Source organism: Trachypithecus francoisi, unplaced genomic scaffold (genome assembly GCF_009764315.1).
Source record: "Trachypithecus francoisi isolate TF-2019V2 unplaced genomic scaffold, Tfra_2.0 Lachesis_group16, whole genome shotgun sequence".
Classification (NCBI taxonomy): Eukaryota; Metazoa; Chordata; class Mammalia; order Primates; family Cercopithecidae; genus Trachypithecus; species Trachypithecus francoisi.
In genome coordinates, this window is record NW_022681461.1 from 24,902,293 (window position 1) to 24,928,073 (window position 25,781).

Consider the following 25,781-nt stretch of genomic DNA (forward strand, 5'->3'; position numbering starts at 1 on the left):
AACGGCTTTGGCTTTGGAAGTGGTCTTCACTGTTTCAGATTCTTGCCCGTATAGTAATATGAAAATATTTTCAACAATTCTCTGGAGACTGAAAGGATTAAATTTTCTAAAGCTGCTTAACTAAATCAGATGAGTATTTAGGTTTCTATAAAAATCCAACATATTTTTTAATTTATGGAAATATTGAAACTCGGCATATCATGTCTGAATGTCTATAATGTGAACATTCGTTCTAAAAGTACATTGCCTTTAGGAGATGAATGTCTTTAGGGAACAGTTTGTCATCTATCACCATCCTTATGATGCAGATCAAGAGAGGGAAGTGTAATCCACATTGTAAATGTGACAAAACAATAAATCAGTTTGCTAATCTTACTATTACACAATGCAGAAATGATCCCAGTAGGGATAAACACTAGCTTTATTTACTCATCTGCATTATAACCTAATTAAATAATAAACTCAGCCTATCAACAGATAATCCATTTCTTACATCATGGTAACATTTTTCATGCAGATAACAGAAGATTTTGTCTCATAACACAATTGCTGTAAGTTAAATTGATTCAATTTAATTAACAAGCATTTATTCAGTGCCTACTTGTGCACAGCACTATACTAGGCATACAAAAGAGTTAGAAGATATAACCCCTACTCACAGAGAATTTACAATCAGGACAAGAAAGATAATCCATGCATTCAAAAAATAATAAGGAACCATTATAAATCACATGAAAATCAATATAAATAATAGACTCTGAATTAAAGACATAAGAGCCCAAGGAATCCTAAAAAGGGAGTGATAAGATTGAGAATGAAAGTTAATCTGAAAAAGATAACCAGAGGAATAAAGTTCAGAATTGGCAGGGAAACAGTGCAACTATTCTATGGCAACCTTTTGATGATCGAAAAGAAGGAGAGACTCAGAGACAGGATAATAAAAATGAGCAAGTCAACTGCAGGGAATGGCAGGCAAATTGGCTTAGCTTTGGAAAGGCACACTGAGTTGGGACATGCAATTAAAGTCACACAGCAAGGCTAGTGAGGGCATTGAGTGTTACTACTTAAAGTCAATTCAAACTGTAAATCCATAATAATGTTAAAACATATCTATAAATTAAGGCCTCCAATAGAAGTATGTTTTCCTATCCTTAACAAAAAAGCAAAGAAAAAATTATAGAATATTAGAATCTAAGCTTACAGGATATGATTGTTAGAGTAGGTAGTTAGGCAAACATAAAAACGTAAGCAGGGCAAGAGAGGGTCCCCCTCCCCCCGCCACCCGTCCCACAGGAATGTCAGGTGACCATTAGGTGATGGTCAGGTGGTTGTTAAACTCTCTCTCTAAAATAATAATTGGTGGCAACCAGTGCCAGTGAAAGACAGTCTCCCAATAGATAGAAAACACCTGAGCTGGAGATCTTAGAAGTTGGGCAAGTGGGCTCAAGCATGCCCACTAAGCAAAATGGCAGAGTTTAACTGGTATATGACTTTCCTCTAGGAACACTGGAATGGTAAGGGAAAACGTCACAAGTGAGCATGCACACAACTTCAGTAACACATTGTACACATAGCTCATTCCAACTGCTGGGAGGCCACCGTTCACATAGACAGGCCAGCCCCCTGAAAAATCAAGGGGGTAGAGATGCAAACCCCAGAATCATGCCAACATGTAAAACCCCAAGTCAAAGGCTGAACAGGGCACTTGGAACTCTCAAGTTGCCCTCTTGGCCCTCTTCCAAGTATACTTTATTTCCTTTTGTTCCTGCTCTAAAACCTTTTAATAAACCTTCACTCCTGCTCTAAAACTTGCCTCAGTCTCTCCCTCTGCCTTAAACCTACTTCTGCCCCTCAGCTGAATTCTTCCCTCCAAGGAGGCAAGAATCGTATGGAGTTTGACGCAGACCTGTATGGATTTGCCTCTGATAACATGATCATTGGAAGACAAATGAGCAGACTGTGAGAGAACAACAATCATTTATGATGTCTTTCCTTTTTTGAAATTTTAATTCATAAAAAGCTAGGTTGTATAAGACTCACGTACCTTCTCAAAGTAAGAGATCTTCAATTCAGTGCTATTCAGGTCCCAATTCAGATAGGATTTTTTTTTCTTCTAAAAAGCCGATTTCTTTTCATACTGAATCCAGCACCAAATACAAAGGTTTTAGATATATATTTGTGGGGGGCATGGTTGGGGAGACAGGTAGAAAAAAAGAGAAAATAAGGTATTGGTTTCAAAAAGTGAGTCAATGAATGATTACAATGAGCACTTTTTGCAGATACTTCTGAACTTACAGGAAAAAGGGTGAAATATTTCTGCTCTCAGTTGAAGGAAACTAAGGCAAAAGAAATATATAAAATGAAAGTTCATATGATCAAATTTTTTTACTTAACCCACCAACTAAGCCAGTAAACCGTATTGCTGGATTACACCCACTTCTAAACACAATTTAAAAAAAAAAAAAAAAAAAGTCACGAAATGAAGCAGGGGAGAGAGTGGCTGTGCAGAAACAGTTCCTGACTTGGAATAAGGTGAAGATTCTTGTTGCTCAGGTAGGATTGATGATGCCTTGATTGGCCAGCATGACCTTGAAAATCCATCAGGGGTAGAATGGGAAAATAGCAGCTCCACAGTGCTTGTTCCCTGGGCCTTCACATATTGCATTACTTTTAAATAGCAAGGCAACGTGTACCTTTTCTGGACTCTCAGGATACTTATTACTGGCCACCAGCAGCTGCAGCTGTTCACAAAAAAGAAAAACAGGGAGAGAGAGAGAGAGAGAGAAGATGAAGAGAAGGCAAATAAAAATGTAGTTTTCAGTGTGCTTAATGGTTCTGAACAAGGTGGCCAGACATCTGTATTGTCCAAATATGTTCATTTTCCCATAATATTTAGCATTTTAATGTTCAAAATTTTTCCATGTTTCTTAGTTTGCAAAGGCTTCACAAATTCTAAACAAGGGAGAATGAATGTACTACTTTTTTTGGTAACATTTATACATTATTGCTTATGTGATGAATAGATAAATGCATTCCTTTTATATTTTTCCAATAAAAGAGTTCCTCATTTTTCAGTAGATATTCAGTAGATGTTTACTGGGTGGCCATACACACTATGGAAAAATATCAGATGAATAGTATGCTATAGCATTATATTATCATTTAAAATAATAAAGATAACAATAAGCTTTAATTAGAATTTAGATCTTATAAGTCAGAATTTTCCATTCTTAAGCACTAATTTGATGATATTAAATTATACAAAAGCCTTGCTGGTATATGTGATGTATGTGCTTCAACCACCTCATCTTCTGCAAAGACTAGACAATTCTAATCAATTCTCACTAAGGTAGACTCCATCCCAGACTCTATTTCAAAACAATACCCCAGGTAAGCACTGTGGGATGAACAGAGTGAAGATGGAGATAAAACCATTGCTCTCCCAGTGTAGGAAATACAAAGGTTTGCCTAAACTGCGGAGGTAAATACATTGAATTGAACTTTCACTCTTTCACAAACAAGACAGTCAAGAAATTTTGGGGGGGTTGGGGAGGAGGATGGAGCAGGTTGCGTAAACCTACAAGGAGGGGGAGAATAGGGGAAGAGACAACAATGATGAAATTTTAGAAGCTGGAAAGCAGACAGATTAATGATAATGACTTACCAATTCTAACAAACTGAAAAGCTAAGCCAGGGGAGGAAAAAGACAGTAAGCAACATAATTTACACATAAAATCTCCAAAATGTTCAGTAATTTGTAGCAACAGGTACCTCTGGAAGTAAGGAACCAATACAAAGAGGACGTTTTAGCTGTCTATTTAAGAAGCAGTCAAGCTTGGTGGGGTGAAGGGGTCGGGGTTATTAAAAAATGAAGCAGCAGCAGTTAGAGCCTGAGATGGGCTTCAGTTGGTACAAATGAATTATTGCTCCCCACTCCCCACCGCCTTTAATCTGGCAGAAGACAGGAACAATTTTTTCTAAAAAGAGTAAAACAGAGATGCTTCCGGGCTAGAAGACCGGAAGGAGTGCTGCAGTAAAAATAGAGGGCAAAGTGAGCATTTGTAGGCTGAAAGCTGAGCCCCACCGGTGTCGTCTTTCCCAATCAGGTGCTACAGGTTTGCCAAGCAAATCTTTACTCTCTGGGCAGGAGTTCGGAAGTAATTTTTCTGAGGAATCTAATCAGCCTAAGAGAAAAAGCCTAAAAATACTGACATTGGGGTTCAGCAGCAGCCCAGGCAGAGTCCTCCAATGAGGATCTGCCCACAAGCTCCATCCATGTGCTTAGAGCTTCAAAACCCACCTTTGCATCCTACCCTGAAATATGAGCTGAGGGTCACAAAGCAGGGGATCACCAAGCAGGGGAAAAAGAAAGGACAAAACAGCTTAGAGAAAACAGACTATCAAAGGCAAAGAAACATCAAGAAGAGTTATTAATATTCTCATAAAGACAAAACAAGCCATTACAGTCATTAAATAAGAACAGCATGCTGTTTAAAAAAGAAGGATTAAAGAACAAAATAGCTTGCGGAAACTAAAATTATGATAACAAAAGTGAAAAGGCCAAGAGAAATGTTAAAATTTAAAGATAAGGAAATGTTCATGGGTAAGGCAAAGAGACAAAGGGAATTTAAGGATGAAAAATAAATTAGAAATTCCACATGCAAAAAAAAAAAAAAAAAAAAACAGAAAATGGATGGAAAGAATTGGTAAACAATTCAAGAAAATTCCCGGCCGGGCGCGGTGGCTCAAGCCTGTAATCCCAGCACTTTGGGAGGCCGAGACGGGCGGATCACGAGGTCAGGAGATCGAGACCATCCTGGCTAACACGGTGAAACCCCGTCTCTACTAAAAAAAAAATACAAAAAACTAGCCAGGCGAGGTGGCGGGCGCCTGTAGTCCCAGCTACTCAGGAGGCTGAGGCAGGAGAATGGCGTAAACCCGGGAGGCGGAGCTTGCAGTGAGCTGAGATCCGGCCACTGCACTCCAGCCCGGGAGACAGAGCGAGACTCCGTCTCAAAAAAAAAAAAAAAAAAAAGAAAATTCCCTTCAACCAAAGAGCAAAATAATCCATTGATGAGTACACAAGGAATAAAAATAAATCCATGCAAGACACACCATCATGAAATTCCGAACATGCAGATAAGGAGACCCTAGAACTTTTCAGATTGGAAAACCAAACAGATAATCAAAAATACAAGCTGTTCAAGAAAGACTAAGAATCACAAAGACTTTAAACTTCTCAAGAGCAAGTGTGGAAACTAAAAGGCAATGGGAAAACTCTGAAAAAATATTATTTTGAAGGGATATTATTTCTAATACAATTAGATGAGTATTTTTGACATCCACACTATCAGTCAAAAGGGAGAGTAAGAGCAATTTCAGATATGCATGGTCTCAGAAAATTTGCCTCTCACATACCCTTTCTTACGTGCAAAATGTGAGCAAATCAAAAGAGAGGAAGTTGGAGAAAATGGAAAACACGATATCCAAAACAGGATAAAGTGACATTCATCCTTCTGAGTGACATTCATCCTGCTGAATGACAGTGAAGAAAAATGAAAGGATAATAGCTATATCCCAGACACACACCAGTTGAAATTGAAGAAGTTCAGAAGATTCTGGGAAAGATTTCTCCAAGCAAATGAAATTGATAGATAACCCAATATGTCTGAATATATTGAGAGTATAATTCAATAAATAGCAGAGATTTGGAAATTAAATGAATCACTGACAAATATATATAAAAAAAGAAAATGTTTAAAAAGAGAAATGATGACTTATGAATCCTGAGAAAATTTTAAAGTATGCACAAGTATCATAGTTTACTACTTGGCTCAACTGTGAAGACTGTGTGACTATAATCATGTATACTGGCCTAACGAAAATAATAATATAACTACATAGGTAGAATGCATAGAGAGACTGGGGCAAGAGTATAAAAAAAGTTTAAGTATTATCTATTAAAATTATTATATCCATTGTAGTTAATAATTTTAATAGATAATACTTAAAACTAAAAAGTCAAGAAATTACAACAAAATCAGGTAATTTGGAGATAAATATGTAAAAATCAACTAAAAAAATAGTATTTGGATGACTGGTTCTGTAGATGATCATTGTCCTGCCCAATCTTCAGAAGAAGGAACCCCTTTCAATATCACTTTAGGTTTTAGGTATACACCTTTATGCCTGGGACCCACTAATGGATGTCTCTCATTAGATATTCAAACTTGGGTGGTCACACTACCATGTGGTCACTCTGTCCCTCCTTTAGGACACTTGGAATCAAGGCTCTCATTAAAACCTCTAAGGCAGATCAAAACAGGAATCACTAATTATATTCACACATCCTAATATAAGCCTTTAGGACCTGTGTGAGCTCTCAACTTGTCTTCAAATGCTGACAAATTAATATGGAAGGATTGCGTTAGTTCAGAAGGAACTGTGTTATCTAATTCTTCTCTCTACACCATTGTTGATTGGGATCCTAAAGGTCATATTACTAATGATTGCTCTCAGGGTCACAGAGATTGTCAACATTTTCTCTATGATATTACTTATCAAAAAAGTAGTGACAACCCTCCCTATTATATGGGAGATTTAACTCCTTTTTTCCTTTTAAGTGGAAAGGGCAGGGGTTGCCCCTCCAAATCCAAGGCTCGTTGTTCCCCACTTAGGACCTAAACATTCAGAATTATGGAGGTTAACCATAGCTATGACTGGTACGAGAGTTTGGGCTGGAGAAAGTGTTATAAGTAAATCCACCTTGTCACCTCAAAAACTAAGACAACAGATTGATTTACACTACTATTTCCACACAGCCAAAAATATCACTATGGCAATCATCAAAAGGTCAATTCAAAGATGGGATAGTAAAGATTATGAGGACTTATACTCCCCTGTTGTTAATGTCCCCCCACCACCTCTCATACAACCTATTCCCCCCACCCCACATTCACAAAAAAAAAAAATTCCAAAATATACATACTATCTATATGGAATCCAACAAAACTATACCACTTAAAAGTTGTGTTAAACCACCATACATGTTATTAGTAGGAAAGATGCATATTAGTTCAAAAACCAACATAATTACCTGTGTTAATTGTTACTTGTATACTTGTATTGACTCATCCTTTAATCAATATCATAGTAGATATTACTATGTCAGAGCCAGAGAATGTATTTGGCTCCCCATAGCCTTACATAAGCCTTGGGAATCTTCCCCTTCTATCCAAGTTATTAATAACATTTTACAGAAAATTCTTAAAAGGAGTAAATGATTTATTTTTACATTAATTGCAGTAACAATGGGCTTGATTGCTATTACTGTGACTGCTGCTACTGCTGCAGTTACGTTGATGTAACTACATTGTAGTTAATATATAGTTTATTATCTATTAAAATTATTAACTATAATGTAGTTACATCAATCTATTCAAACTGCTCATTTTGTGGATAAATGGCAAAAAACAATTCTACTCAGATGTGGAATTCTCAGTCAAGTATTGATCAAAAATTGGTCAATCAAATTAATGATCTAAGACAAACTGTTACATGGATGGGAGATAGAATTATGAGTTTAGAATATAGATTACAAATGCAATATGATTGGAATACTTCAGATTTTTGTATAATTCTGTTTCAATATAATGAGTCTGTTCACAATTGGGAATCAGTAAAACACCATTTACAAGGAAGTGAAGATAATCTAAGTTTAGACATGAGCAAGCTAAAAGAACAGATTTTTGAGGCCTCTCAAGCACACTTAACTGCTTTACCCGGTGCTGAAGTTTTAGACGGTATCTCTAAGGGGTTATCTAATTTCAACCCCATTCAATGGGTAAAGTCTTTGGGAGGATCTACTATCATTAATTTTGTTCTGTGTATAATTTGTGCTATCGGCTTATTGTTCATGTGTAAAATTGGAAAAAATATTCTTCACTCCAATCATAATCAGCACCAAGCTATGATTGCTATGGTTCATTTAAATCAGAGAAAAGGGGGAGATGTAGGGAGACCCCTTGAAACTATTGCTACGGAATAAAAGATGAAATGCTCCTGATGATTGTAAATACAAAATTGCATGCAGGATTGTGTAAAGACAATGCCAGGCTGGACTGTCAGTATGAGCCAACAGCATGTGATGTGTTTCCCGTTGCAGAGAGCCTACGGATGGACGTGCAGTCAGGGAGGTTTCACATCACCAAGATTCCTATCCCAGAAAAGCAGATGTTCATAGCTCTGGGAATGGAATGTGACCCTTGTGGAGAGCCTATAAATGGACACATGCCCGGGGGGCACTTGTCGATATGGATAAGATAGGGCTATGAACGCCCTCATCTTGCCACGGCTCTTCTAGGCCTCTTTAGGGTTAAGGCACACTCCCTTCTGAGAATTTCTGGTCTAACCAATTGTCTAGCTTCACATCCTGTTTCTATGGATTGTTTGTAACCAGCTTTTGCTGCAACTGTTACTGCTGATTAATATCTTGCTAATCATAGGTTATGGAAAGACTGTGTTTCTGTTTTAAGGCTCTGTTAGAAATTACTGATGCACACACTATATTGTAAATTCTTACCTCTGTATACTGTACTTCTGCATACAGATGTTATGTTAAAGAATGAATTCATCCCCATGTGACCATCTCACCTCATAATCAAATGACCCTAAATCCCTCACTAACCTACCCCCACCCTCACTAAACTTAATAATAAATGCTGGTATATCCAGTGCATTGTTGGCACTGTGGGACCAGAAGGTGGTGACCCCCCTGGACCCAGCTTTCACTATCTTGTTGTGTGTCTATTATTTCTCGACCTGCCGATATGTCTGGGAACAAAGAGAGAGCCCTGATGCATTGCAGGCTGCTGGCCAGATCCCGCAATACTGAAGGCTGGCCACAGTGGCTCATGCCTGTAATCCTAACACTTTGGGAGGCCAAAAAGAGAAGATCACTTGAGCCCAAGAGTTTGAGAGCAGCCTGGGTAACTTAGCAAGACCTCACTTCTACAAAAAAATGAAAAATTAGCCAGCCATGGTGGTGTGCACCTGTAGTCCCCACTACTCAGGAGGCTGAGGAGGAAGGATCACTTCAGCCTGGGAAGTTGGAGCTGCAATGAGCTGAGAACATACCACTGCCCTCAAGCCTGGGCCACAGAGCCAGATGAGGTCTCAAAAAAAAAAAAAAAAATTACCATTTCCCTATATTTGTATGGTCAAATAAATTGCTATTTCTTAATTAAACCAATTTGAGTGTTTTATTACTTACAGTGGGGACACAGTCCTACTAATATAAAGAGTTTTAAAGTCAGAAGTGAGGAAAAAGTTGGAAAAGGTTTTCACTAAGGTTCTTAGGTATCACCTTTCCATGGGGAACTCAAAGCATATTATTAATTTTGGCAATTAGAAGTTGGCTTTACTCTAGTATTTTAAAATTAAAGAGGTTTTTCAAAAAAGAAAGTTTAATGGATTAGAAAGGGCTTCTAGCAATCAGTGGTGGAAAGCCCAGAGGACTCTCTTGGGATCTTCTCGCCATATCCTTCCACGTATGAAAATAGTCAACATGGGCAGGACAGCATCTGCATTTGTGTCTGCTGTTTATATATGACTATATGGGGGATTTCTTCATTTTCGGCGCATTTTTAAGGTCACTTTTAAAAATCACTACTGCCAAGTTTACACACCCACATTTTCATTTCTCTTTTTTCCCTCCCAACAGAAAGCAACCAAATTCCCTGAATGTGATGCCTGAGAAGGGCTAAAAAGGTGGAAGGTAAGGATTGTGGAATGACTTGCTCGTGGCAATAATGCCACTCACCATCCAATGGAGAAAAAGCCAAAAAAAGAAAAAGAAAAAGAAAAAGAAAAATTACAAACGTAAACATATCTCCAACCTGCTCGTGCAGCTGCCATTTTCTTGTTTCGCATTTTGTTCTCCAAAGCTTGCTACACAATAAAATATAAGGGAAAAAAAATTAGATTTCTCAGTGTTTTCCACTACGTGACATTAATAAAGATAGTATTTCTATGAAATAAATTGTATCTTACCATTTTCATCTTCTTTTTTAGATCCAGATTTGCTGCCTTCTGGCCCTTGGCAGTAGCATTGAGATAATAGATGGTCAAACTAAATTAAACAGAAAAAAATACAATTTAGGGTATATTTCAGTTCCCCAAGATACTTCTTAAATTTACATTAGGTAAATTATGAAATATCAGCATGGAAATGAATATTAAGCTATTTTCTACTCTAAATCTCTTGTCTTACAGATAAAAGCTGAGGTTCAGAGAGGTAAAAAGATACACTCAGGATGACATAGGGATGAAGCTGGGGTGAAGTTGGCAAGTTGGGGCCCAAGGCTCCTGATCCACAGCCTGCTCTGTCTGCTATTTCACACTGCCTAATATTAGCTTTTTCCTGGAAATGTATTAACATCAGTTTAAATCGTAATTGAAAGTAGCATTTTAAATGGATGGCAATGACATCCCAGAGAATGGAAAACCTACTGCAGCTTAGGGAATATGTCGAACAAAAAGGAAAATGACTTTCTGCCTTAAATTTCGTCCTTTGGCCTTTGCAGCTAAGAATATAATCCTCATAGGCATAGATAATGAACATGGAATTTTTTTCAGTAGAATGTATTGTTTGCATTTCTTTCTCCCTCAAAAAGAAAATGTTGTATAAAGGAATATTCTTGGATTTTAAATGACATTTACATTCTAGAAAGGGCAAATTCTAGCCAGACAATTCTGTTAAAAATAAATATGCTTATCTTCACTTAAGGCAAAACGAACAAACAAACAAAGAAAAAATGCAGTAAAAAAGGTAACTTATATCACTCTTTGCTGCAAATAACTGGATATTGAACACATTTCCTCTACTCCCCAAAATGAAAGACAATATCCTTTATGAGCCATCTGGTGCTAGCAACACAATTATTGACATGGTTTGGCTGAGTTTGTTTATCTCTTACATGAGTGATGGGAGTTTAACTAAAATTACGTACATAAATGCATGCAGGGCAATATCTGGCATGAAATAGGTACTCAATAAATGTGTGTGTGTGTGTGTGTGTGTGTGGTGTATTATAAGGATTTTCTTAGAAAAGTTCCTGGATTCAGAGGATGAACTCAAAGATTTCTCAAGTCCTTTCAAGTTCTGGAATTCTCTATTTATTCACCATGATTTTCTGCCTTGTAACGCACATTAAATAAATATTCCTCACAAATCTTTTTCTAGTCTCAAAGGAATGAAATTGCCTGCAGAGAACTAACCTGAACTCTGCTTAGATACCCAAAAGCCATCCACGTTGATTTAATAAAATCCATTGGGAGAAATTCAAAATACTAGTACAGTTCTCTAATAAAAAGCTAAACCAATTGTATGGGCCTCATAAAGTAGAAGAGGAGATCTCAGAATTTGAAAAAATCTAATCAGTAATAAGCTAAAATCTGGGTTTTAAATCAGAACGTCAGAGCCACAATCAACCTTTCAGTGTATCTATTTGACACATGCATAGAGCCAGCTTTCCTCCAGGCTGTCCAGATCAAAGCAAACTAGGTCCTTCAGGCGGAAGATGACTGCCAGACTGCTTTGTATGGCCCATGAATTAAGAATGTTTTTTCCGGTTTTTTTAATGGTTATATGAGTAATTACTTAATCAATATGCTCAATTTTGCCTCTTGGCCTAATTTGCCTCTGGTCCTGTAATTAGGAAAAGTGTGCTGACCCTGAGTCTATACCATCTCAGACAAGTGGCTTTCAGCCCATCTGAAATTCCCAGATTCTGATCCCTGTTTGATGCTGCAAGTGAGTGTAGGAAATTAGTGTGAAGGAGAAGACATGAGTTTAAATTCCCCTTATTAGTCACTTGACTCGGGGCAGAACTTCAATGTGTTATTGATAGTATGATTAATGAAGCCAACTTCTCAAGGCTGTTACGGGAATTAAATGAGTCAGTGTGTAAATAGTACCTGAAACAAAGGCAGTGTTAATTCCTTTTAAACACTCTTAGGACCGATTGCTAGATCTTTGGATTAAGGCATTTGAACAATGCCACTCCTTCACTTAAAAATAAACATGTCTCTTAATAAATTAAGAATATGGTAACAAAATCTGACATTTACATTGTGTGTGTGTGTGTGTGTGTCTGTGTGCGTGTATTTTAAACAACACCTCACTCATACCACTAAAAGGCCTTGACTCTCAAAGGCCACAGGATACTGATTAACATGCTCTCAGAAGCCACTGTATCATGGACATGTAGAGAAAGAAAATTGTTTCAAAGGCCATCTGGTGAAACATGCTGCATTCAGTAGATCATTTTCTAATGCATCTGTGCCAGAGATTTACTATCAGATTCTTAATAGCACTCCATTATCAAGGTTATGTAATATATAATGGTAATCTGATTTACTATTTAATTATCCCTACAGGTTATTAGCTCTCCCTCACAGAAAGCCTCGTGGTATAAAGAAGTGGGCACTGGATTTACTGTCAAAGGATCTGCTTTAGGTCCTTCTGTGACCATTTTACTCTCTTTCTATCTCGCCTAGAGAAAATCGCTTTCTTTCTGTAAATCAAGTTCTTAGGTTATAAAATTGAAGAAGATAAACCTGCCCTTACTACTTTATGTGGCTTGCGATCACGACAATAACTGAGTCAGAATCCCTGTTCATTTACTGCAAACCACTAGGAGTTTTCTCCCTGAGATTTCCTCGTTTTACCTTTATTTAAATGAACCAAATCCTTTGCATCAACTTTGTTCTTAAAGTGTTCCTGGGGTTGTTTAATATTTACCCCCTGACTGAGTGGTGGCAGCTCCAGGCATTCTATGTAGGAGGCACTCAGGGACTGAAAGGAAAAGATGGACACTGCTTTTGGCTCTTCCACAGCAAGTCTATACTTTTACTTAGAATATAAGTTTATCTGTGGTGGCCAAGAGTCAGAAGCCAATGAAAGTTATATGAAAACAAAAGTCATCTGACAAGTTCGCCTTTGGAAATCACTTCTGACTTTGAAGGGATAGACTACAGAAACTTCCTAAGATGCTCTGGTCCTCTGATTCTATTATCGTGAACATACTGTTATTGACGACCCTCTAACAACAAGGACAGGGAAATTTTTAAGACCCTTTAAGCCCTTGACCCTAAAATATAGTCTATAGGGTCCCCAAGGGGAATATTAACTTAGAGGCTCGTTATTTCTGTATATTCACAGCCATCTGCTTTATGGAACAAGAGGTGAAGGCTGGGCTGTTGGGGGGAAGCTCAACGTACCGATTAGATTTAGCATTTAGCATTTATGTTTTCCTTGCTTTAGCTGTTTACGGATAATTATTGTGATTACTTGGGAACAAATCTTATAATCCTGGGGAAGCAAAGACAGATGCAGATGGCTGTGAATTACATCCAATAGGATCAGAATATGGCTCATGAATTTTAGCCCCTCATCACCATGTAATCAGTGTTGAATTTGGATAGGTTACAGCACAACCCTTAGGGAGAGTGAGAGAGCTGAAAAAGCTGAAATGTAAAAGCAGCCAGGAAGAACATCACAAAGGCTCTTTCTATGAGGAGGGAAAGCACATACACCATCACCAAAATGACAGCAATGACTAGCCCAGGGTTCGAAAGCTGTCTCAAGATCTTCGCCATCCAGCTTGGGAAATCATGCTCCAGTGTCTCTCCAATGACTTCAAACATTCTATTTTTGCCACTGGGGGAATTAAAAAGGGGGACAGAAGTTTATCAAGAAGATATGGAAAAATCATGGTTAAAGTAAGAAAACTGGAAATCTTTCTCAATTACTGCTTAGGTCCTCTTTCAGGTTAGGAATCTGATGTTTAGCTACAACTGCTGACACTTTGACCGCATGTAGTCAATATATGGGTAAGATGCGATAAATATGATCCCAATATAAACATATAGTCAAAGCAGTTAGGAAAAAAAAAAGATAAGACCATCTATCCTCCCTTCTCCAGCATCTCAAGTCATAGCTGATGAATGTGGTTTGAGTGGGGGATTCAAATTTTATGAAATTATCCCTACCCACATTTCATCTTTTTGGGAGAAGATTTTTTAAAAACTATATTTCTAAGATTTTGATTGAAATATATTTTGTAAATAGCTTATAAGTCTGCCTCTCAGTCAGCTGCTCTTGTAGGAGTACACTCTCTTTGAGCTAAGTAAACAGTGCACTCAATTTTTAATTAGCCTTGGAAATGAGAACGAGGAATAGCCCAGTGGAATAAAATCCACATATAATCCAATATCTCTTTCCATGCAACAGCTTCCATCTTATTTTCCACCAGACTTCCTTCATCAGCTATGTTAATAGGTAAGGTAACCACACCGACTCATGGGTTCTTTCCCTCTCAGTTTCTTCTCCTGGACAGGCCCTAATGAGTACCAGCTTAGCTCCACTGCTCAGATCCATGAAGGCAAGTATCAGCGCCTATAAACTTGAAAAATGAGAACAGGATGTCTTGACTTACTAAGGAATAGCTAGAATTGTATCATATTATTCATAATATTCATGACACCATTATTTTCTCTGTATATGCATACTGATTTTACTATGAAAAGATGTAATTTTCAGAAGAGATTTGGGTTGGGTTTCACCAAATTGTACGCATCATCAGAATAAATGTTGGTGCAACATTTAATATAATGTTTAGTTTTGCTTTTGTATTTTAATCACTAAGCATTTTCAACTACTAAATAACAATGACACACAAGTCCCAGATTATGGTTTTTCCTCCTGGTCTAACCAATACTATCTTCCAGCAGACAGAGCGACTCCAGGTATTTTGTCAGCAGTCATTGCACTACAGCGGACAAGGTTTGCTTCACAAACTAAAGATCTACACACTAATTTTCAACACATGATACATAAGAGGGAATGAAGCTTACAAGCAATATAAGATTATAACTCTCTATTCCAAAAAGTTTTATTTTTCACCATTCCATTCTAATTGTTCATACCCCTCAACACAGCCCCAGCCAGATGGAATACAGGATAAGCAGATAAATTAAAAGTACCAAAAAAGATAAGACTATCTATCCTCCCTTCTCCAGCATCTCAGGTCATAGCTGATGAATGTGGTTAGAGTGGGGGATTCAAATTTTATGAAATTATCCCTACCCACAAAGGCCTTCTCAGCATCCAGTGTGACCCAAAGCAAAGTTACTAGGTCCCCGGGGATTCTTGTGTACCTTTTTCAGGTTAGGCCTTTTACCAAAGAAAGGAGTCCAGATACCTTAATTACATACAAATTATGGAAGCATCTACAAATCCCTGGCAATGTCTTCTCCTGCCAGGTTAGCCAAAGTGTGCTATTACACAATATTTTCAGAATTACTTTTCCAGTTGTCTGTGTCTACCCATAGTCCTGCTGTAGGCATAGCACCACTCTAGATTAGAGCAACTTATGAAGAGGTCTGTTTTCCCAGCTGGGTGATAAGTGCCACAGGACCAGAAGCAATGCTTAATGCATGGACTTACCCCTGCATCTCCTCTAGTGCTTAGTGCACAATAAGCAGTCATTATTCATTCTTTCATTCAAATTATTGACCAGCACTTTACTGTGTCTAGACCCACAGAGATGGAAATGCTCTATTCCCAATCTCTAGAAGTCAGCTAAACTACTAAGAAAAATAGATGCAGGCCGGGCGCGGTGGCTCAAGCCTGTAATCCCAGCACTTTGGGAGGCCGAGACGGGCGGATCACAAGGTCAGGAGATCGAGACCATCCTGGCGAACACGGTGAAACCCCGTCTCTACTAAAAAAATACAAAAAACTAGCCGGGCGAGGTGGCGGGCGCCTGTAGTCCCAGCCACTCGGGAGGCTGAGGCAGGAGAATGGCGTGAAACCGCGAGGCGGAGCTTGCAGTGAGCTGAGATCCGGCCACTGCACTCCAGCCTGGGCGACAGAGCGAGACTCCGTCTCAAAAAAAAAAAAAAAAAAAGAAAAATAGATGCATAAAGCACGATTGCAAATGAGCAATATAATAGCAGCGTCACAATATAATTTTAACTTTTAATACTAAAAACCTGCACCTAGTATACTGATAGCAATAGAAGGCAGCCAAATGCCTAGGCAGATAGGGGCAGGTACCTGGTGAAATGCCACCTCCAAGCCAAAGACAGTTTAAAGCCTGAAAGCCAAACTCCAAGTTAAATCCTCAGACCGGATGGAGAACTTGTCTTCCTGTTTGGTACACTTTCCTCTGATTCATCCCCACCCTTCACCTATTTTACATATACCTACCCTTTCCTAATTGGTTTTCTACACTGTCATGTCTACCTTTGAGTGATATCTTCACTTTAACCTTTTTTGCATACTCACAAACCAATCAGCACACACTGTCCATCTTGTGCCTATAAAGACAACAGACTCAGTTGGTTGGTGGAGGGTAGAGATAGCCTGACTTTAGGGAAGAGACAACCTGATTTTGGGGAAGAGAACCTGCCCTTCCTGGCCCCTCTCCAACTCCCCTCTCTGCTGAAAGCCAATTTCATTACTCAATAAAATTCTCCACCTTCACCATCGTTCAATAATCCATGTGACCTCATTCTTCTTGGATGCTGGACAAGAGCTTGGGGCCCACGGAATGTGGGTACCCAGGAAAGGTTGTCACACTGGCCCTTTGCCTTCTATGGTGGAGGGCAGCTGCCCCACATGACGAGGCAAGGAGCCAACTGAGCTGCTAACACACTGCCATCCATCAGGCCGAGGACGGTGGAACTCAGGAAGCATTATAACACTGCCTCTGGGGCTTCAGGGTCATAGGCACCCTCACTTGGGCACCGTTGCATTCTCCTCAAGGTGACACACCTGGTCTGACCACAGGACCCACATGGAGCTTGCTCCTGTGTTAGTGCAAGGTGTGTCTGGCCAGATCCCGCACTCACTTGCCTGCATGCTTCCTCCCACAAGGGGTTAAGCACAGCAAGCCGAGTAGACAGGGCACCCTCTGTGAGTCCAGCGAAGGGGCTGAGAAACATCTTGTGTTAGTACAAGCTCAGTTATGAAAAATTATGTATAAAAGGCAAACCAGAATATAAAACGCTAAAACGTTGTTATTTCAGGTTTTCGAGATTATGGACCGTGCTTCTTTTCATGTAAAAATATTTCTACAATGTTTAGGTTTTCTAGCATAAACACATATTATCTTTGCAGTAAGATGAAAATACATGAAAAAATAAAATTGTCATAATGTAAGCAGGGATGTGTATAAAAACCTAGAGAACTATAAATTGTTCAGAATTATTGACATAGATGGGAGTAAACATCAAACGTCAGGAAATGCTATAGAACAATTAGAATTGCCTTCATCTGGGTATCAAATAAATAGTTTTTAAATTGTCAACTATTTAAGATAAATCCACTTACTAGCCTATTGGAATAATTTCTTGGAAAATTTACCCTCTCTAGCCAGGTCTTATAAAACCAGACAAACTAGAATATCTCATCACATTGCTTTACTGCATGGATAAATGCACTATAGCTATCTTACCTGAAAACTTCCCTACACTGGAAAGCAACTAGCCATCACTGTGTTACCTCCAGTAACTTGGTTCAAATTTATATTTCCTAAATTGCTGTTTGCCCAGGATCCAGATACAGTCAGACAACCTTCGCCAGGAAGGTTAAGCAAATCGCCTAAAACTCAGGGTTCATAAAGATGACATGCTATGAGGCACCCACTAATACAAGCATTCTCACCTCACTTCTATAGCAGGACAATCCTTTCAAACTTTTAAGTCCAGACAAAAAAACAATGTAAACATCCTTTGGCTCCAAAGTGAGGAAACTGACATGAAAAAAAAAAAAAATCTAAATAGCATAGAGATACCCCTTCCCAGTTGTGTGAATAATTTGCAATTAACTAAAGCCTTTGAATGGCATATTTCTTGAATTTTGTACTCTGAGATTGGTTAGGGATTTATTGAGACGAATGTCTCCATCAAGACTGTAATTTCATATTTAGTCTCCAGATGTCACTGTCTGCATTATTTATTTCAGTCCACTTGGAAACAACACACACACACAATGGAATTAACAGAGCTTCTCAACATCAGTTTTCTGAGTAGATAGAGCTCCAGCTAGTTTAACTCAATCAGCTGGCTTAACATTTTCTTGTTTTCTGGCAAAGCAGTAACTCAGACTACTGTTAGAGTGAAAATGTCTCTTATATACTTAGTCTGTTGGCAATGAACCTTTTGACTTTAATTAAATAACTTGGGTCTGACAACATAAAGGGGAAATTATATTTGGGCATTACAGCATCATGCATATCATTCACATGGCTTTTACAGTCTCATTTCCTTCACTGAAAAAGAGAAACAGTTCAAGTGCATGCTGGCCAGTGACTCAACACGCAGAGATTCTTGGGAAAACTTGTGGTAGATTCATTTCTAAGGCCCTTTAGGGAAAGAAACCTCATCCTCCAGATGCCAGGGACTTAGTTTTCTGATATGTGTCATAGAGAGAAGAGAGCTCTGTCATACAGAACTGTAATGTATATCTCTAAATTGGATCAAGGAGCCATTGTGACTCGATTCCTGACTTGAATGATAATTGGGAGAGAATATATATGTGGAACAGCCTTAATTTTTTTCACTAGCATGTGGCATTTTGGATAACAAATTGGGTGGTCCTCTTTATGCTCATTAGTATTTAGTAATAATTCTCTTTCCTAGGTAAAATGTGGGGTATTCTCTCTCTCTCTCTTTCTCTCTCTCTCCCTCTCCCTCTCTCTCTCTTTCTTTAAGGTAGTGATGCACAAGAGAAGTAGTGAGAGCTGACCATGTCTGGATGTGATGGCCCAGAGTCAGGCAAACGCACATCCAGACCAGTGTCATCAGACCTTGCTCTTAGCTATTCCCTAAGGTGGAAACAGCTCAGATTCACCATACATATTTTACCCAGGCAGAGCCTGGAAAAGTATAAAGTATTTTCTCTTTTATGATTCCCAAATGAGGAAGCAGACAGAACTTGCCAAAGAATCTCCACGTCGCCTATTGAACCTGAATACCCAAAGGATCTCATTTCTTTTTTCTTTTCTTTCTTTCCTTCCTTCCCTCCCTCCCTCTCTCTTTCTCTCTCTCTTCTTTCTTTCTTTCTTTCTCTTTCTTTCTTCTTTCTTTCTCTCTCTCTCTCTCTCTCTCTCTCTCTCTCTCTCTCTCTCTCTCTCTCTCTCTTCTTTCTCTCTTTCTTTCGACAGAATTTTGCTCGTCCCCCAGGCTGGAGTGCAGTGGCGCCATCTCAGCTCACTGCAACCTCCGCCTCCTGGGCTCAAGCAATTCTCCTGCCTCAGCCTCTCAAGTAGCTGGCATTACAGGCACTGGCCATCTCACCCGGCTAATTTATATATTTTTGTTAGAGATGGGGTTTCACAGTGTTGGCCAGGCTTGTCTCAAACTCCCGACCTCAGGTGATCCACCTGCCTCAGCCTCCCAAAGTGCTGGGGTTATAGGTGTGAGCCACTGCCCCCAGCCGGGATCTCATTTCCACCAACCAAAAATGCCATTGTTTGGGGAAAAAAAAAATAGCTTATACAATGAATGGCCATTCCCATCTCCATCCCTGAAAGAACATCATGCCTGAGTCAAATTTCAAAAAGAGACCTGAATGGACCACAATCAAAAGATGGCGGGAGGGACACGATCATGTACAAGACAGGCATGGTGGACAGGAAGAGGATGAGCAGTAGCATGCTCAGGTAGAAGTTATTCGATCTGGAAGCTTTGAAGACCCTGGCCTCGGGAACATTGCAGCACATAACGGCCCAGCACTGGAAGTACATGGATGTGTGGAGTCGAAGGATATTGATGCCTGGGAGGCTGGGAGCAAAGAAGGAGCCCATCCTAGAAAGAAAACAGAACTCTGCTCAGTTTTGAGTCTGTACTCCATAGCAAAGTCACACTGCTCCTGTATATTTGACATCAGGCTTCTTTTCCAAAGGCAGAAAATACACTGCCACTTTCAACCACACAAACCCTTTTCATAAGTAAACTGCACTTATCTATTTCCAAGTTCTAAACACATTTTGCCACTTTCCTCATTATTGTAGGAATTGCATATCATAATTATTTCATAGAAAGGATGTTGTTAACTAACTAAACCTACTGTCATTAGTGAATTTAAACTACAACAGAGTAAACAATATTTACAATTGTTTTACTTCTTTCTTCTAATTATTTTAGAATAAAATACTTATAACAACACTTATACCATTGACTAATATATCTATAAATATAACTTGTTAAAAATAATTAACCCTTAAAGTCACTTCTTCTACTCAAATAAATTGTACATTTGAATTAATCACTTTTGTAATGAATAATTAGTTTTTGCTTAATGACGGGAGGTCAAGGTTGCAGTAAGCCATGACTGTACAGCTGAAAAAAATTTTTGCTTAATGAAAGAAAAAAATTAAAATAAATTTTCTCTTTCTGATGTTGATCATTTTCTCTTTGTAGGTGATATGGTGTTTTAAAGCCAATTGCAATGCTGTATTTTTGCCTCCTAAAATAGGGTTTTATTGAAAATGTATAACTAGATTATAGGTTTCTGAGATGAAAATTCCACACGTTTATTTAAATTTAGTTTATCTGTTTACTTTCTTTCTTTAGCTTGTCTTGAGAATTCTCTGCTTTGTGTATCTGAGTTTTTATAAGTATTTTAAAATACTACTTTTAGGTAGGAACCTAAAAGTGGTGTGGTCACTTTTACTTGATGGCTTAGTTGATTACTTCAACAAAATAAGTTTCACTCTTCTTGGATGAGAAAATTCATTAGCACCATAAATCAATACAAATAGCATTGTTATTTCAAAATCAAAAGAAGATATATGTGCACTTATTTTAAAAATGTAAGGGGAGCCCTGTCTTTTAAACTGTTCTATCTATAATGAAGCCTGCAACATTTCTAACTAGGTTTAGCATTTTGTTCTCCCTGAATAGCTGTTTAGCCAATCCAATGTAAATATGGTTCATTACAGAGACATTTTTAATTTAAATGAAGAAATTAGTTTCCGCTATAATTGAACTTTTGCCAACCCAAAGTTAACTCATTTCTTTGAAAAGTGGAATATTGTCACAATTTGGGCTGTCTTGTTGACAAGATTTCAGGCAATAGATCTGAATGATATTTTACCACAATGAATTGAACAAAGACTTTGTAGGAAGTTAAACTATTTTTTTCTATTGGGAGGATAGATTTTAAAACAATGCAGTATACTTTTGTTACATGACAGCAAGAGAGAGGGAACGCCAAAAAAGTAAGCAAGTAAGCAAGTGATAGTCCCAGCTAATGGGTTAGAATTGCAAAGCACTAGATTATATCCCCCAATACCAATACTTGTTGATGTAATACCCTTTGAGTCTTTCTAAAAATCAAGTGACGACATCACTTGTTTTGACCAATAAAGTATGAAAAGAAATTATGTCCTTACTGCTGGGCAGAAGCTTTAAAAGCCCTTCTCTTCGTTCTCTGCTAGTGTGATAGCAATGTTCCAGATGGATCCTATTCCATCAGTCTTGGTCTCTAAAGTGAAGGTAAGTTCTAAGAGCAAAGTTCTTCTTCCACCCCACATTGAACATGTTCTTTTTATGAGCTGCTAAGATTTTGAGGTTGTTTCATTGCTGCATAACCTAATCAATTCTAAAACATAATTTTGCACATAATTCAAAATTGAGACTTGCCTAAAACCACATATATTTGTACCTATATACATGCACATTGTTTGTAGGTATATGCTTATTATTTGCGCATGCATCTATAAATAAATTTCAAAATTTCAAAATAAATATCACAAAGACATTTTGAACAAATAACTCAAGAGCCATAACCTAGAAAAATAAGTCCTGGCGTAATAATATCTGAATGTTAATGCTCATCCTATCTTTGCTCATGAATCACTAATCAGCTCGGCCCACTAAGTCCCTTACCCAGGCTTGATCCCGTCATCTGTCAGTAAAAATCATTGTAATACTTTAGCATTATAAAATGCTTTTCTTCCAGGAAGATCAAAGAAAATGAAAGCTTCTTTTATTTAACTCTCCTTATTACTTCAGTGACATGTACATGTCAGGTAAATTATTCACATCTGATCAACTGAGAAGGTGAGAAGAAAAAGGTGATAAACCTGGCCAGAGGGTACCCAATGAAGCCGTGTTGGAGCAATGTCCAAAACTCATTTTCTCTCTCACTGTGTGTTCTGTGCCATTTCTCAATATCCTGCTATGATCAAGATATTATGTGCTTTCATCATTTAAAAATATTAGCACAGAAACCATCATGTGTATTTCAAACAGTAAGTGTGTAAATAAAGGTTACTGAGCATTCAACCAAATCATAGCAAAATGAATTTTATCTATAAATGTTGATGATAATAACATCTGCATAAGTAACCTCCACTACTCAGCAATTCCTAAAGCAGTAATTCAATGTCTCCAGTCACAGTCCAATGGAATTGAATACAAAATCCCCGTACCTTTTTAATTGTTTCTGTAGAAAATGGTTAAGCTCAGGCATTATATCCTCGTGCTTCATAAAATAATGGAACAATCGTGTGTGAGGACCTTTGTGCAGAGTAAGCCTACTAATTTTACATTACACCTGCCCCACACCTCCCTCTACATGACATCCCCCTCCCTCATCACCCTCCTAGGGTTAGGAAAAGAGTATTTGTGCCAAGCATTGACGTGAAGGTGAATAATAGAATAATGGTCAGTTTGCTTCTGGAACTTTGGAAAGTGTGTGAACATCTCTGTGTACTCAAAAAACACAATCCCATTCTAATATTATCTTCAAACTAGCCAGAAGCAAGCTTGACCACTGTCTGAAGAATTAATAGACAGAAAATGACAGTGCAGAGATTTTGATAAAGGATCTGCCCATGAGAGAACTGGAAAAACATGTTAGATATCTAAGAATTTCAATACGAACAGTAGTGGACTAAAATAGTTGCAAAATCACAAGTGAAACCAATCAAGACAGCCATTATAACAGCTTTTCTGACAATAAAAACAAATTTCTAGGCCAATCTGTTGTCTTAACTCTGAAAGAACACAATTGACATGTAGCATATGTCTGCATGAATGGTAACCACGAGGCCTGAGGGATTTATGACACTTTGTGTCAATGCCACTGATAGAACACTGGCTTCTCATTACTCCCATAGCCATATAGCCATTTTCTGCCATGACAGCCAGTTGAACTCCAGGAAATGAAAACTCAGAACCCACAGAAGCTGCTCCCTTTACTTCTGTGTCAGTCGACGTTCCTCGGGCCACCTCGACTTTCCTCCCTACTTGGAAAATGAAAGATACATTTCCTTCCTTAGTGAATCTGGACATGTGAGTCATACTTGGAAACTTTGGAAAGGGGATAAAAATTAGATTTTTAAACCTACCTGGCAAAGGAGGAAACGATATTTGTATAACATCTTTTCCATATTGATTTACCTAATCAGGCACAGGAATTTAACAGTCCCCATGGCAAGATGATGGAGCCCTTGAGGGTGGTCTTTGTGTGACAGAAGCAAGGCAGTTTTAGCATTTGCAGAGGGGTCCAGTGTCTGTCAGCACCCAAAGGTTTAATAATTCAGGACAGCTCTATTTGTACAATATATGAAACTTGTTTAAAAACTGAGTCTATACTTGCACTTGTGAATAGGACAATGGTATGGTTGGTAGCATAATATTGTCTTAGGCACATATACCCAGGATAAAGTAGCCTTATTGTAACTGCTTATAGGCTGGAAATCTGAAGTGACAGATTTCCAAGACACATGGTCCGTGATTCAGTTCTTAAACTCAAAAATGATTTCTACTGTATCGACTCATCTTAGCCTGTCAAGTTTATAATGAGAATGCTTTTATTTGATAAAAGATATGACAACCCTTCACACATCAAAAAAAATAATAATAATTCTGATGTGCCAATGGCCCAATTAAACAAGTTACAAAATGAAGATTATATTTTAACTTGACCTTCCTAATACATGTGTTTCATCTCTATAAACTATTGGATTTGATAAGGTATTATTTTTAAAAGTAGCTATAAGTTACATTTTAAATATATTTAGTAGTGACAACAAAATAAACTCGGTCTCTCAGAAAGGCCTTATGTTAATTTATTTTGTATTTAACATGTGGTAATGTAATTATTAATGTCTTAATATTAGATTCTGGTATCACAAAATATAAAAATATAGTCTTCAAATAAATCTGCCAACCAGAACACAGACTCCCATTACTTGATGAAGGAGTGCCTCGCCAAACAGAAAGACAGCTTTGATGACTGACATTTATGATATGAAAAAAAAAGGAAACTGTGTACAGGCATCCACTTTGCAAAAGTAAATATGGAGTTAGACACCGACTGTGTTCTCCTCTAACACCAGGATTCAATGCTTTAGGCAAAAATAACCTGGGAGGCTTTTCTGTAAGTGATAAGCTGTCCAACAGCTGGCCTACCAGATCATGCCTTGGTTGAAGATCAGAGCGAGGACGTTGCCACTGATGTCGAATTCGGTGTATGAAGGCTAGAGGAGACACAATGTTCATTGGATTAGCATCTCACATGGTCAAAACTGAAAGGCAAGTGGTTCTGCATAGGCATGGCTAGGGTTTCAACTACTTCCCTTCAGCAACAATAGCAGAATAATCACTAGGATAAGTAACTAGAGATGAATAAAACAAAGAAAGCACCTTTTTATTTTTTTTAAACATAGTGAGACTCATTTTTAAATGCTGTCATTCAATGCTTTGAAAGTATAGCAAGACAGGTTCTCTTATACACTGCTGGTGAAAGTAAAAACTGTAGCAAACTTTCAGAAAAACAATTTGACAATGCATATTAAAAGCTTTAAAAATCTTATTCTTTTTGACTCTGTAAGAAAAATTCTAGAATCTGTCTTAATAAAATTATCTGATGTGATGATAAACTTTAACAAGCAATGATGAAACCATGTAAGTGTTGAACATTAGTCATGTATATACAATATATTTATACGATGATATATTGCAACAAATTACAATCATTTTGAAAGAATATTTACATGCATGAGCAAAAACTGTGCTCTAATGTTAAACAAAAAATATAAAGTCACACATTAATCAACTATATGAAACTACACACCAAAACTGGAAAATAATCAGCAAGATAGTCATACCTTATATGTGGGTGATGGACTATAGTTTTCCTTTTCTTTTTTAAGTTTTGCATATTAAAACTTTTTTCAACAAAAATGTGAATTAACTGTAACATAAAATAAATATAGCAAAAAATATATATAACAAAAGCTTAAGAAGTTATTCAATTGAATGTCCAGTCTCCATGTCTTGAATAATAACCTTCATGCTCAGGGCAGCAACACTAGGCTGTTTTTTGTGCAGAGGAGCCACAAAAAAACAATAGGATGGAGGTGGGAAACTGTGATAGGGTGGCCCATCCAAAGGTTTCCTGGTGATGCATTAGGCATCCTAACAAGAGGTTCTAACAATGGAGTTAATGCTAACTAGCAAGGGCAATAAAACTGGCTCTTACTTAATTTGGAATAGAGAATCAGAGGAGACTGATCAATTGGTCATAAGGGAATAAGAGAGCAGCAAATATGAAATGAGAAGGCCAAGAAGACCATGAAAAAAAGACCAAGACACTCGCAGGTTCCTAGCCCTGCTCAGATTCTGTTATCTCCAGGTGTGCTTCAGACCACATATATCCCCATAACAACTCCCTCCACAACACACACACACACACACAC

At 37.9% G+C, this 25,781-nt stretch overlaps 1 protein-coding gene across 1 annotated transcript in view; it reads right to left on the bottom strand.

The window, feature by feature from the left end:
• Nucleotides 1-409: 409 nt before the first annotated feature.
• The window catches only part of TMC1 (transmembrane channel like 1), a 184,468-nt gene continuing 159,096 nt past the window's right edge, over nt 410-25,781 (bottom strand). The window contains 6 exon segments of the mRNA XM_033238696.1: nt 410-2,741; nt 9,897-9,948; nt 10,051-10,129; nt 13,595-13,720; nt 19,636-19,875; nt 24,493-24,560. Of these exon segments, the coding sequence (XP_033094587.1) occupies nt 2,719-2,741; nt 9,897-9,948; nt 10,051-10,129; nt 13,595-13,720; nt 19,636-19,875; nt 24,493-24,560 (588 nt within the window). The 3' untranslated portion in view covers nt 410-2,718.